Source organism: Microcebus murinus, chromosome 12, assembly GCF_040939455.1.
Source record: "Microcebus murinus isolate Inina chromosome 12, M.murinus_Inina_mat1.0, whole genome shotgun sequence".
NCBI classification, from domain to species: domain Eukaryota; kingdom Metazoa; phylum Chordata; class Mammalia; order Primates; family Cheirogaleidae; genus Microcebus; species Microcebus murinus.
This window is the reverse complement of record NC_134115.1, coordinates 15978015-15992913: the sequence shown is the minus strand read 5'-3', so window position 1 is coordinate 15992913 and position 14899 is coordinate 15978015. Positions and strand designations below refer to the sequence as shown.

The following is a 14899-nucleotide window of genomic DNA, read 5'->3' as shown; positions in this document are numbered from 1 at the left end:
ATGCTTTGTTCTCTGTGGACTCTCAGATTCATCTCCTTAACAGAGAGAGTGGTAGGCTCTGCCTGGGTTTCTCCTCTCTGCAGTGTGGCCTGGAACTCCTTTCAAGGCAGTAGGCTGGGGCAAGAGTACAGCTCATCTCATTTGTCTCCTGTCTCTCAGGGATCAATGTCATTTGTTTCCTGATGTCCAGTGTTTTGAAACTGTTGTTTCATACATTTTCTCCCATTATTTGATTGTTTGGGGTGAGCAGAATTGTGTCCCTTGTGGCCTTAGAGTGCAGTTTTAATGAAGCAGTGAGCACATCGTGGTTGAGTGAATGAGAAGTGAGAACATATACATACCTTTTGAGAAGTTCTGCTAGCAAGAAGAGGAGAAATAGAGTTGCAGCTAGAGGGGAATATAGTTTAAAGAGGTTTTTGTTTTTCTTTAAATGAGAAATGCTAAAGCATGTTGATGCTTGTGAGAATGTTCTAGTTGAAAGGACCCAACTGATTGTGATGTAAGCAAAAAATAATACTTTCACATTATTTCTGAAACTTTAAAAATCAAACATATTCGTGTAAGAGTAAATTAATTTTATTGACTGATGAAAAACTAAAGTGATAAGAAGTATGGATAGTAAACAATAATCACTGAGTTCTGCTGAAATTCTATATTTCTTTTCACTTTAAGCCAAAAGAACATAAAATTATAGACTATTAGTGAGCTAGTTGCTTTTAGTTTCTTCAACAAAAACTGCATAGTTTAGCAGTTGCACAGCATTAAATATATACATTTTTGCAAAATCCTGAAAGTTTTAATTTTTGTGTTGACTTCAAAGGCTAATGTAATCACCTACACTGGTCAGATTCAGAGTTTCTTTTCCCTTTTCTGCCACCCTGTAAAGAAAAATAGAGCAAATTATTCAAGAAAAACCATTTGGGGGCTATTTTCATTTGAGGGCTAGACACTGTTATTTCTAATCCTGTAGGTTGATTCTTTTTAAGAATATATGGGACCTAAGGCATTTTTGGGTATGAGAAGGAAGCAACCTCTTTTTTGAATTTGTTATAAATTTGAGTCTACATACCACTAAATTATTTTATGTGCTTATTTCTATCAATGGTTAAAGCAGGTTCTAGAAAACAGTTATTTCTCTTTGATTTAGTCTTGGCTTAGTAAGATCACCCATATTTTATTTTCAGAGCTCATTTTGACCACCTCAGAATTAAAACAAAAACAAAGTTTTTGATCAGTACTAAAATAAATCACACACTTAACTTGCTCCATCTGATCAGCAAATTTGGTAATTCAGTTCATTACCTCTCAGATAATTCAATTTATAATTCAAGTTTTGTCTAGTGTTGTTCACAGTAGCATTAGAAATTTGATTTTGTTCATCTGTAGATTGAAAGTAGGCAGTGGCACATATAAATTTGTATTTAATTTGTTCTATATGAAAAACTATTTATGGTATTTGACTTGAGCCAAGGAAAAAGAAAGGCAGCTTAAAAGACTAGAAGAATTTTACACAAATTACTTTTAACATAATATTTTCTACTTTAAAATAATAGTTTTATAGTTCACCCCACTTTTATAGACTATGGCAATGATACCCAAACTTAGTTGATCATTAGAATCAACTAAGTAGTAACATTAAAAAAAAATTCTAACATCTAGGCTTTGTCCACACCTATTTAATTGGCTAACAATCTGTAATTCAAAAGTGTTCAAGTGATCCTGGAGATCAGCCAAGTCTGGGGACTACCTGTAGAAGTGAATTTCTTAAAGTGGTGGTTGTACCAGGGGCATATGCAGCCCCAACTCATTGATAATGAAGGTAGCTTCTCTTCATTTCTTTCATCCTTTTTCTGATTATAGTTTCCCTCTTAGGGTCAAAAACATTTCTACATCACCCTTCTAAAACAAAACAAAACAATACTCCAGTGTAAGATGCTATCATTTATTCCTGACCACTGTAATTTATTTTCCCCATTTATTAATTACAAATAGGAAAAGACAGCTTTAAATGGAGATACCTAGGAGATATCACTGTACCCAATTGATTAGATTTATGATATAATAGGACAGTTATCATTTTGTACCTTTCCCCAATATGATTCAATGGTATGTATGCCATATCATCTATGTAGTACCAAGGATTTTCCTAATTACTTTAATTATGGTACATAAAAATATCTAGAATAACCTTAACATCTAAATTGTAAATTATATGACCAATAACAAAATTATCAATATATTTGGTGAATAAATTTTTGCCTAAGAATAAAATAGTACATTTATTCTCACAATTATCTATTCCAAATGTATTTTTTTGTGATGAAAACACTTTAAAATTATAAAAGCATACCTGGTATTTGGCTAATTCTGCTTGTAATACTTTTACTTTAGATCTTTCTTGTTCTAATGCAGCATGAAGTGAAGTCACCTATAACCAAATAATCAATAAGGAAAATAGTTTGTCTTTTTGGCAAATACTTTTTTTTTTGGAGACAGGGTCTCGCTCTGTTACTTTATCTACAGTGCAGTGGCATCATCAAAGCTCACTGCAACCTCAAACTCCTGGGCTCAAGCAATTCTCTTCCCTCATCCTCCCTCACACATCACCATGCCCCACTAATTTCTCTGTTGTTTGTAGAGACAGGGTCTCTCTTTTGCTCAGGTTGGTCTCCTGGCCTCAAGCAATCCTTCTGCCTCAGCCTCCTCAAGTACTATGATTATAGGCATAAGCCATCATGCCTGGCCACAAAACTTCTAATTCTTAAGACTTACAATGATGATTTTTGACAAGTAGGTAGATGAGGAGTAGAGGAGAAACTCATAATTTCCATTAGGCATTGTACAAAGCTGTATGTTAAAGATATATAGGACAGGCTTACTGTCCTAAGAGAAAACAGAATAAAGACGCAAAGGGGACAAAATCAAGTCCAGGTACAGGATAAGTTCTATCTGTCCTTTCTGCCTCTATATTTATAGTCCATTAAAATATAACCTTATTTTCCCTTATTTTTCAGAACATATCTACTTCCCTTAGTGCAGTAAACAGAATCTTCATTTATTTGCTATTACACAGTAATGATAATAAAGTATAACTTATATCACTTTCTTGCAGTATTGATGGGCTTTATTTCTGTTTAATCATGTTTAATAATTCAAGACTAAAGAATAATTTAAGAAAACCAGTCATGTATGCTCCACAATTCCTTACCTGTATAGTTAGCTCATTCTTGATACTTTGTGATTCATCAACTTGTAGAAGTATTTCTGCTTTATCTTTCACTAATAAAAAAGGAAAAACAGCAGTATGGTCTTTATAGTTACTCAAATACTTTAACAATACTTTAGTGAACCAAGACAGCAGTACAGTGAGAACAATGATTTCCAGTCTTGGTACTTTATGAATATACTTCTTGATGTTATATAACTCTTATTTTTCACTGGTAAATTTCTTTTTAAGAGACAGAGTCTTGCCCAAGGTTGCAGTGCAGTGGTACAGTCATAGCTCACTGTAACCTCAAACTCCTGGGGGTTCAAGCAATCCTCATGCCTCTGCCTCCCAAGTAGCTAGGACTACAGGTGTGCACCACTACACCAGCTAATTTTTACAAATTTTTTGTAGAGATGGAATCTTGCTATATTGTCCAGGCTGGTCTCAAACTCCTGGCCTCAAGCAATACTCCCACCTTGGCTTCCCAAAGTGCTGGGATTACAGACATGAGCTAACATACTTGGCCTTTTTCTTTCTTTTTTTCTTCTTTTTTTTTTGGTTTTCACTGGTAAATTCCCATCATTATTATCAACATGGCAATTTTTCTTGAAAAATTTACATTTTCTATGGTGTTAAAATATTAATTGCACTGATATTATAAAAGATTAATTTTTACATCTATAGTAAATAGAACAAGGATACAAGAAAATAAAAATTTTCACATAGAAAAAAACCTTTAAAAACTTTGACTAGTCCTAAAACAAGATTTTAAAAACAATGTAGAGTGGTTTTTTTGAAAACAATTGTTTGGGTGAGCATACTATAAGTCCAAGAAATTATTATTCTCTGACTTTTCATACCAATAAAGCACTGTCAAATAAATGTAGCTTATATGATCCTAATTGATTATATAGTATCTATGGTCTCTCTGAAATATTCATTTGTCTAGTGGTTTTTCCATTCTTGGGGGAAGCAAGACACCTGTATTTTGGCCCCTATGTTTGCTAGGCTTTGGAAATCTTTGCTTAGGTGAGAACCTCCTTAACCCACAATAATGATTAATGTGTGAAAAACTAACTCTTTACTTTGAAAATAAGCTGGGAGAGACTGAAGAGTTAAAATAATATTAGCAAAGGAGGCATGTTCAAATACATGAGTACTGATATCACCACAACTCTGCCAATGTGAAAAAGTCAATTTTTTTTCATAGATTAATATGATGCTCAGTAAGATGAGACACTGTGTCAAGAATCAACTCACGGTATCCTAAGAATCAATGTGAGAACTCTCACAAATTGTATTTTCTACTCCTTCATTCCTAGGATTATATACACTCACTAAAAACTAGTAATTTTTAATATTTATGTAATACTTCAATTATAGTCAGTTCTCCTATAATGCCTTTTTTGAAAACACAAATTTAATTCAATGAGGTTGTTATATTAGGTAACAACTTGAATATTATAAAAATTTCAGTCCACTGAAGCACAATTTCATGAACAAAGAAAGCTATACCCAGGTATACATCTCAGATATCTACCAGCTACCTCAGTTCACCATGTGTTAAGAAGTACACCCATCTAGTGTTACAATTTTCCATCTTTCCACCATATAACAGTAACACACAAGCTGTAACCCTTCTGAAGCCTACCTCCCCATAAGCAACTTTAAGGTTTTCTTCAACGTAAAGTGCCATATATATGTGGTATTTATGCATTTAACCATTTTAACGTGTAAAACTGTTACTGTTTTTATTAAGTTCCCATCTTTTTTAATGTGTCACTGATAAAAGTTTTGAGTGTTATGCTCCTAACCCCATTTTCATAAGTTATGTTTAACTGTGATTTTGCAGAGGCTGGTGATTTTTAGGAATACATGTTGCATTATAACAGAGCTGACTGTACTTATATTTACATTATAAATGCTAGAATGTTACAAGTATTTTCATGTAATGATCCTATATAAAATTCTTCTGCGTGGATTACTTATAGTGTGGAGTATGAACATCGATGTTAATTCTGATAGTCATTTTTTTTTTTTTTTGAGACAGAGTCTCACTTTGTTGTCCAGGCTAGAGTGAGTGCCGTGGCGTCAGCCTAGCTCACAGCAACCTCAAACTCCTGGGCTCGAGTGATCCTTCTGCCTCAGCCTCCCGAGTAGCTGGGACTACAGGCATGTGCCACTATGCCCGGCTAATTTTTTATATATATATATCAGTTGGCCAATTAATTTCTTTCTGTTTATAGTAGAGACGGGGTCTCGCTCTTGCTCAGGCTGGTTTTGAACTCCTGACCTTGAGCAATCCGCCCGCCTCGGCCTCCCAAGAGCTAGGATTACAGGCGTGAGCCACAGCGCCCGGCCTGATAGTCATTTTTAACCTATTTTCAAGAGCAAGCTTTTATCAGTTAACTTTCTCACTTTCTACAATGGTTTGTTATAGGGAATATTATTTATGTATTTAGAATTGATACATTTAATTTCTAATGATACTCTTCACTTCTTTAATTAGAAATATATCCTCTAAAACCTTTTTTTATTGTCACAGTTTTGTTTACTAAAGGACCCACATGGAGATCAGTAAAATGTACAGGTCTAAATTAATCTCATGATGTTGACATCCAAATGTCCAAATGATGCCTTTCCCCATTATTCTTTTTTTTTTTGTTTTTTTTTTTGATACAGAGTCTCACTTTGTTGCCCAGGCTAGAGTGAGTGCCGTGGCATCAGCCTAGCTCACAACAACCTCAAACTCCTGGGCTCAAGCAATCCTTCTGCCTCAGCCTCCAGAGTAGCTGGGACTACAGGCATGTGCCACCATGCCTGGCTAATTTTTTCTATATATATTAGTTGGCCAATTAATTTCTTTCTCTTTATAGTAGAGATGGGGTCTCGCTCTTGCTCAGGCTGGTTTCAAACTCCTGATCTAGAGCAATCCGCCCACCTCGGCCTCCCAGAGTGCTAGGATTACAGGAGTGAGCCACCGTGCCAGGCCCTCATTATTCTTTAATCTCTATTTCATCATAGTTAAGTTATATAACAGTTAACTTACAAAAAATGTAAATCTGACTCTATTTCAAGACTATCCACTCTGTTCAACCAGATATGATTTTTGGTTTTTATTCATATCATTTCAATAACTGTTGTTTTGTAACATAGTTGAAATTTTGGTTGAGACAGTTCTACTGCCAGTACAGTAGATTGGTTCCATGGGGGATTGGTTCTAGGACCTCCCTAGAGGTATCCATGGGGGTATCCATGGGGGGTTGGTTCTAGAACCTCCCAAGGATATAAAAATTTGAGGTATAAAATGGCATAGTATTTGCATATAACCTATGTATGTCATATTGTATACTTTAAATTATCTCTAGATTATTTATAATACCTAATACAGGGTAAATGCTATGTAAATAGTTGTTATACTATATTATGTAGGGAATAATTCCAATAAAAATATCTGTACGTATTCATTACAGGTACAATTTTTTTTTTTTTTTTGAGACAGAGTCTTGCTTTGTTGTCCAGGCTAGAGTGAGTGCCGTGGCATCAGCCTCGCTCACAGCAACCTCAAACTCCTGGGCTCGAGCGATCCTTCTGCCTCAGCCTTCCAAGTAGCTGGGACTACAGGCATGCGCCACCATGCCCGGCTAATTTTTTTTTATATACATATCAGTTGGCCAATTAATTTCTTTCTATTTATAGTAGAGACGGGGTCTGGCTCTTGCTCAGGCTGGTTTTGAACTCCTGACCTTGAGCAATCCGCCCGCCTCGGCCTCCCAGAGAGCTAGGATTACAGGCGTGAGCCACCGCGCCCGGCCGTTTTACAGGTACAATTTTTTTTTTTTTTTTTTTTTTTTTTGAGACAGAGTCTCGCTTTCTTGCCTAGGCAAGAGTGAGTGCCGTGGCGTCAGCCTAGCTCACAGCAACCTCAAACTCCTGGGCTCAAGTGATCCTCCTGCCTCAGCCTCCCGAGTAGCTGGGACTACAGGCACAAGCCACCATGCCCGGCTGATTTTTTTTTATATATATATATATTAGTTGGCCAATTAATTTCTTTCTATTTTTATGGTAGAGACGGGGTCTCGCTCAGGTTGGTTTTGAACTCCTGACCTTGAGCAATCCGCCCGCCTCGGCCTCCCAGAGTGCTAGGATTACAGGCGTGAGCCACCGCGCCCGGCTACAGGTACAATTTTTAAAAAAATATTTTCAATCCACAATTGGTTGAATCTACAGATGCAAAACCACAGAGATGGTTGGCTGACTGTACACTCAGATCTGAAAACAACTTTTGGTATCTTGTTTTCCTATTCTTCAATGTGAGTTTTACAATTTAAGTTCTATACAGTACTCAGAAGAGCTACATTTGGGATTTCATTAGCATTTATTAATTAATAGGAAAATTGTTTCTTACATTAATTTTGTGTATTCAGAAAATTTTTTCATTTATTTATGTCTATGTTTCTTTTGTGGCCTGTAACTTTATTTCCATAAATCTCATATTAAAAATACAAATTTCCTTTTCTGTTACGAATGGAAAATTTTCATAGAACTTTCAAGGTAAGTGTTATTAAGAACACAAGTGATTTTGGGGGCTTTCATATAACATCAACTTTACTAATCTTATTATCTCTAATGATTTTTTTGGATTGATTTCCTTGGCTTCCTGCTGGTGATCTCTTGTCAAAAGTTTACAGTAGCAGCAAAAGTATAAAGAGTTCTGGGGTGGGGGAAAAAGAAAGAAGGAAAATCTAAAATGATGACAGGCTATATAATATATACATGTGTGTATATGTATATGCATATATATAAACAACTATATATATATGAATATATATAACTAAAAAGACTCCTAAGCAAATGTTATGCTTTTTTCCCCTCTAAATATAGTCCAGTAATTTATAAGAATTGAAAATTTAAGTGTTTCTCTTACCTGAATAGTCATAAACTAAGGTATAAAACTTGTAAAAATAACATTATCGGCTTATAATGATATCAATATATCTATTTATATCCATTTACATCACTTTGAATAAACCTTTTTATTTTGTTGGGTTTTTTCCCAATTATTATTTTATTGATAGATAATAATTATACATATTTATGGGGTATATGTGATATTCTGATACATGCATTACAATGTGTAATGATCAAATCAGGGTATTTAGGATAACCATCATCTTAAACATTTATCATTTCTTTGTGTTGGATATATTTCAAATGTTCTCTTATTTTGAAATATACAAATTATTGTTAACTATAGTCACCTTACTGTGCCATCAAACACTATTTTTGTTGAGTTGATAAATCATATATTTGAAAAATTATCTTCAGATATTATGAATGATAAACTTTTAATTCTAAAAACAAACAAATCACTTACTTTCCCCTTCCTGAAGCATTTTCAATAACTGTGCATTTCTTGCCTTTACTTCTTTGTACTTTGCCTAATAGTCAAAGAAGAAAAGATTTAATTTTTTAAAAAGTAAATGATGTAATTAATGATTTGCTATCAATTTATGGAGCTGTGAATTCTAGGCTCACTCAAAGACATGAACTACTTTTCAAAGAAATACAATGGAAAAAATGTAGTAAAAAACTATCTACTAAATAAATTAAATCCCGGGTACAATAACAGATATTAATATTAGAAGTGATTAAAAATTAAGAGACGGATAAAAGTACAGAAAACTCAGGATAATACTAAATTTTCCTGAAGAGTCTTCCTCTTTTTGTTCTCAAAGAAGATCCTTAAACAATTCAAAATAATTTAGATGAAAACCAAAAGAAAAATGATTCATAGTGCTAAAACCAGTACTGTCCAGCAATATACTATAACTTTCTATATCTGCCACTATCTAATATGTAGCAACGGAATACTAGAAACATGGCTAGTGTGACTGAGAAAATAAATTTTTAATTTTATTTGACCCTAATTTAAATTATGATAGACCTATAGTGGTTACTGAATTTTACAGTGCAGTTCTATACCTCCTCAGTTATGGTTTAACCAATCTCGTTATTCCACTGACTAAATAATTATTGTTATAGTAATTTTTGGCTGATGTGAATAAGCCATTTACTGAAATATCTTTCAACTCCTTTTCAATATCTTTTTCTAAATGGCTTAGCTCCTTCTCACGCTACATAAATGATACAATTATACATTTATGAACAAGAGAGATTATTTTCCCACATTAATATCCACATTCAAGCAATTTTTTGCCCACACTAGGATTCAACATGTCTTGTAACACTATCTGAATTAGAGATTTAATACATTAATACATTAGAGAAAACAATACATTTAATATATTATAGAAAATGAAAGCCTAAAGAAAACAGATCAGTATAAGAAACTTGTCAATTTTTCTCTCAACATGTACACAGACATATATAGAAGTTACCAGATTACAAACTTTTTGTAAAATAAATTTAAATACATTTTAAGTCCAATGAAGATGGCTTTTACTAAATAGTACTTTGTCCATTAAATTGATGATAAATCAACAATGTTTACTAATACTGCAGTCAATACAGTAAACTGAGGTAAGCACAATAGTGAATATAAAGGAACTGTGACTGCTGAGAAGCTTAGAAATGTACAAGGGAGACAAGTCAGATGGAAACATAAAAACATAAGGAGGAAAAATATATACACTTAACTACAATATTCACTATGAATATAGAAATATTCACTATGAATATGGAACTATACTCACTATGAAATCCCCAATCTCAGGGCTTAAATCTATGCTAATATTTCACACCAAACTCTATCTCTAGTTCAAGCCTTTTGTCCAAGGTCCATACCAGTATACACGGAGGCACCTATCAGTCAAACCTTAGGGTCTAAATTCAGCTCATAATGCAAAAATTGCAAATGAGCAAGATTACATGTGAAAATTCCTTATATTGCATATAAAAATAACATATATAGCTTTATATATATAATCTTGAATAGTAAATGGATCTACAAAAACATAAATGTATAGGATACCAGCATAACATGTAGTTTACCTAAAAAAGCACATATAAAATATACAATGTCCTTATTTTTAATTTCATGAAAAAAAGAGCATATAGAGTTGATAAAGTTAAATGCACATATGTTGTGACTCCACTGTGTCCAACTGCATCCTGAGCATATATGCCTGCATGTACCACAGCTACTTCAATCTCAACATGTCCAAAATGGCAATCTATTTGTTCCCATTCCCCAAACAAGTTACAAAATGTGCTCCTCCTTTTACATTCAATACCTATGCACTGTTTTAGCAGACTATCTTCACTCCAGGCCTCAGCTACCAAGTTTCCCTGAAAATAAGACAGGGTCTTATGTTTATTTTTCCTCAAGAAGACACCCTAGAGCTTATTTTCAGGGGATGTGTTATTTTCCCCTCAAAGCCTCAGCTTGCAGCACGCACAGGATGGCTGGGACCTGACAGGAGGAGCCGACCATGTTAGTGGGGCTGCCCACACCTTTCCAGTCACCTCTGGGATAGTAGCTGTCATGATGGGGCAGATGAGAAGGGCTGCTTGTCTTCTTTACTGCTCCGGGCCGAAATGCATGGGTTGTGCAGACACGCTGCGTAGCCACACCCATCACTAGGTTTTATTTTCGGGGTAGGGCTTATATTGCGCAAATGCTTAGAAATCCTGCTAGGGCTTATTTTATAGGTAGGTCTTATTTTCAGGGAAACACAGTACATGCGTTATCCCACAAAACAATTATCATGCCATTTTCCTTCTAAAGACCTTTACTGCCCTCTCTGTCTAAAATCCAAATGCCTTCAAATTCTAACCCCACCTAACTTCTCCAATCTTACCTTCTATGGCTTCCTGTTTCTCTAAAATGTCAGCTATAATGTACTTCCACCATTCCCATGCCTTGGTACACACTGAACTCTTTACCTGGAAAAGTCACCTTTTCTAAGGCAACTCATTCATTCCTTTTTCTGTGCTTCTGGAGCACTCTGTCAAATCTCATTTATAAATCCTACACTGTATTAAAGTTATTTACATGTTTATCTTCCCCATTAGACCATGAGTTTCTTGCTAACTTATCTTTGTATTCTCTGTGCCTAGTACAACAAAATCAAAGGAAAATATAAATGAAAAGCTAAGGGAGATTGGTGGGTGCAGTCAGAAAAGGTTTTAGTAGATATTTCTTAAAGGCATGAGTTGATGAAGGTAAGTACAAGAACTATCAGGGCTGGAACTTGATTTATATTTTTTCACTATTACATATGCACGGTCAGAAAAGTACCTGGTACATTACAGGCTCTCAATGAATAACAGTTATTATTGACTAATAATAACAATGTTATTATTAATAATAACTATTAATAATATTAATATTAGTCAAAAAAGAATGATACGTAAGATGAATAACAGATTAAAAATAGATTTTTAAAACAAAATGGGAGGTATCAATTTACCAGACTTCAAACTATACTACAAGGCTATAGTAATTAAAACTGCTTGGAACTGCCACAAGAACAGGGACATTGACCAGTGGAACAGAACAGAGAACCCAGATATAAAACCATCCTCATATAGCCAACCAATGTTCGACAAAGCAGACAAAAACATACACTGGGGAAAAGAATCCTTATTCAATAAATGGTGCTGGAAAAACTGGATAGCCACATGTAGAAGACTGAAGCAGGATTCACACCTCTCACAAAAATCAACTTATGCTGGGTAACAGACTTAAACCTACGGTATGAAACTATTAGAATTCTAGAGGAAAACGTTGGAAATATTCTTCTAGATATTAGCCCAGGCAAAGAATTTATGAAGAGGACCCCAAGGGCAAGCACAGCAACAACAAAAACAAATAAATGGGACCTGATCAAATTAAAAAGCTTCTGCACAGCCAAAGAAACTGTCACGAGAGCACACAGACAACCTACAGAATGGGAAAAATTTTTCGAAAGCTATACATATGATAAAGGGCTGATAACTAGAATCTATTTAGAACTCAGGAAAATTAGCCAGGAAAAAACAAACAACCCTATCAAAAAGTGGGCAAAGAACATGAACAGAAACTTTCCAATAGAAGACAGAATAATGGCCAACAAACACATGAAAAAATGCTCAACATCTCTAATCATCAGGGAAATACAAATCAAAACCATAATGAGATATCACCTATCTCCAGTGAGAATGGCCTTCATCCAAAGTCCTAAAATAATAAATGTTGGTGTGGATGCAGAGAGATAGGAACACTCCTACACTGTTGGTAGGGCTGCAAACTAGTGCAACCTCTGTGGAAAGCAATATGGAGATATCTCAAAGTGATACAAGTAGACCTACCATTTGATCCAGCAATCCCATTATTGGGCATCTACCCAAAAGAACAAAAGACACTCTATAAAAAAGACATCTGCACGCAAATGTTTTTGGCAGCACAATTCACAATTGCAAAGTTGTGGAAACAACCCAAGTGCCCATCAATACATGAGTGGATTAATAAAATGTGGTTATATGTTTACCATGGAGTACTATTCAGCTATAAGAAACAATGGTGATCTAGCACCTTTTGCATTATCCTGGATAGAGCTGGAACCCATTCTACTAAGTGAAGTATCTCAAGAATGGAAAAATAAGCACCACATGTACTCACCAGCAAACTGGTATTAACTAATTAATACCTAAGTGGACATACAGGAATAACATTTATTGGGCATCAGGCAGATGAGAAGGGGGAGGAGGGTATACACATATATGATGAGTGCGATGTGCACCATCTAGAAGATGGACACACTTGGAGCTCTGACTCTGAGGGGTAAGGGGGGGAAGGCAACACAGGTAACCTAAACATTTGTACCCCCATAATATGCTGAAATAAAAAAAATAGATTTTTTAAAAAAGCCTAAAGGAGGAAGAGAGTAATAAACAGACTGTGGTTAAAAATAGTTGTATACAAAATGAGCGCTGGTGAAGATGTGAAGCAAGTGGAACCCTTATTCATTGCTGGGAGGAATGTAAAATGGTGCAGCTGCTATGGAAAACAGTTTGGTAATACCTCGAAAAGTTAAACATAGAATTATCATATGATCTAGCAATTCCACTCTTTGGTATATATCCAAAAGAACTGAAAACAAGGACTCAGATACTTGTGTACCAGTGAACAAAAAATATAGTGTGTACATACAATGAAATATTATTCAGCTACAAAAAGGCATGAAATTCTGAAACATGTTACAACATGGATGAACCTTGAAAACATTACGTTAAGTGAAGGAAGCCAGGCACAAAAGGATGAATATTGTATGATTCCACCTATGTGAGGTACCTAGAAGAGGCAAATTCACAGAGATTAGAGCAGGCATGCTCAAACTACAGCTCGCTGGCCACATGCCGCCTGCGGAGGACATTTATCTGGCCCTCTGGGTGTTTTTGCCGCCGCTGCCTATCCTGCTTAGCAGCCGACTCGTCCCGGGCCCACAGTGCGCACTCTCCAATGCTCTGGGGGACAGTGAACTGGCCCCCTGTTTAAAAAGTTTGAGGACCCTTGGATTAGAGGTTATAAGGGACCAGGGAGAATGAGAATGGAAAGTTGTTCAATGTATACAGAGTTTTTGCTTGAGATAGTGAAAAAGTTTTAGAAATAGTGGTGATGGTTACACAATATTGTGAAGGTACTTAATGCCACTGAAGTGTACACTTAAAATGGTTATATTACATATATTTTATAACAAAAAATAAATTATATACTGTATGAAAACTGTATCTCAATAAAGTTGATTTTTTAAAAACAAATAAATAATCATTCAAATTGGAAATCATTACTCAAAGGATTTAAAAACCTAAACAGTAGAATGACTATTTATATCAACTGAATATTAAACACATTTACATATGAGAAAAACAGAAAATGGGCAAATTTATTGAATTATTTTCTTGTGTAAGTGGACACAAACCTCCCATTGAGTGATCACATTTTTCAGCTTCTGGATTTCAGCATCTTTCCTTTCAAGTTCCAACTTTAGCCTTTCAATTCTTCCATCCTTCAGAACCACTTCCTGAAAAGTGAAAAACGCTATTTATTTTAGGACTAAGATTTTTCTGCCGAGCTTTGTTTACAATATTCCCTTGTGAAAAGTTTAAGAGGGAAATCCTGATTTTAATTTCTCAGGCAAACTTAAGAATACATTTCCACTTTGTCTCAGTTATATAATCCTAATTATGTATAGTGCAAGCCAAAAAATATTTATAATTAATCTCAAACTACAAACATACCCTAAAACAATATCGGGGCTTTGAAAGGATATTTCATTCCTGGTAATAAACACATTAAAAGTTGTCTGTCTTGAAAATCCAAAAGAATTGAAAAATAACTTAAAAATATAAAATAATAAGTATAAAAATATAAAAACAAAAAATAGATAGTTCTCTATATTAGCAATTAAAAGCTAGGAAACATAACTAGAAAAATAATTTAATCTTAACAGCCATAAAAAATACCCAGAAGAATAAAATGAAGAAATCTTTAGAACCTATACTAAGAAAATTACAAAATTTTGAAAATGACATAGAACAAAGTATGTTTGTAGATGGGAAGGCTAAATGTTACTTTGTAAGTTCAATACAATTTCAACTGAAATTCATTGGGATTTTGTTCTTTGGAAATGAGACAGTAAAGATTTCATCTGGGAGAATACAGGATGGAGACAAATAATTTGATGA

General features: G+C 34.6%; 1 protein-coding gene across 1 annotated transcript in view; it reads right to left on the bottom strand.

Moving 5' to 3' along the window:
* Nucleotides 1–560: 560 nt before the first annotated feature.
* Nucleotides 561–14899, bottom strand: part of GKAP1 (G kinase anchoring protein 1) — a 68130-nt gene continuing 53791 nt past the window's right edge. The window contains exons 9-13 of the mRNA XM_076008585.1: nucleotides 14134–14231; nucleotides 8586–8649; nucleotides 3209–3279; nucleotides 2351–2428; nucleotides 561–878 (exon numbers count right to left, since the gene is read on the bottom strand). Coding sequence (XP_075864700.1) covers nucleotides 831–878; nucleotides 2351–2428; nucleotides 3209–3279; nucleotides 8586–8649; nucleotides 14134–14231 — 359 coding nt within the window. The 3' untranslated portion in view covers nucleotides 561–830. The remainder of the gene's footprint in view (nucleotides 879–2350; nucleotides 2429–3208; nucleotides 3280–8585; nucleotides 8650–14133; nucleotides 14232–14899) is intronic.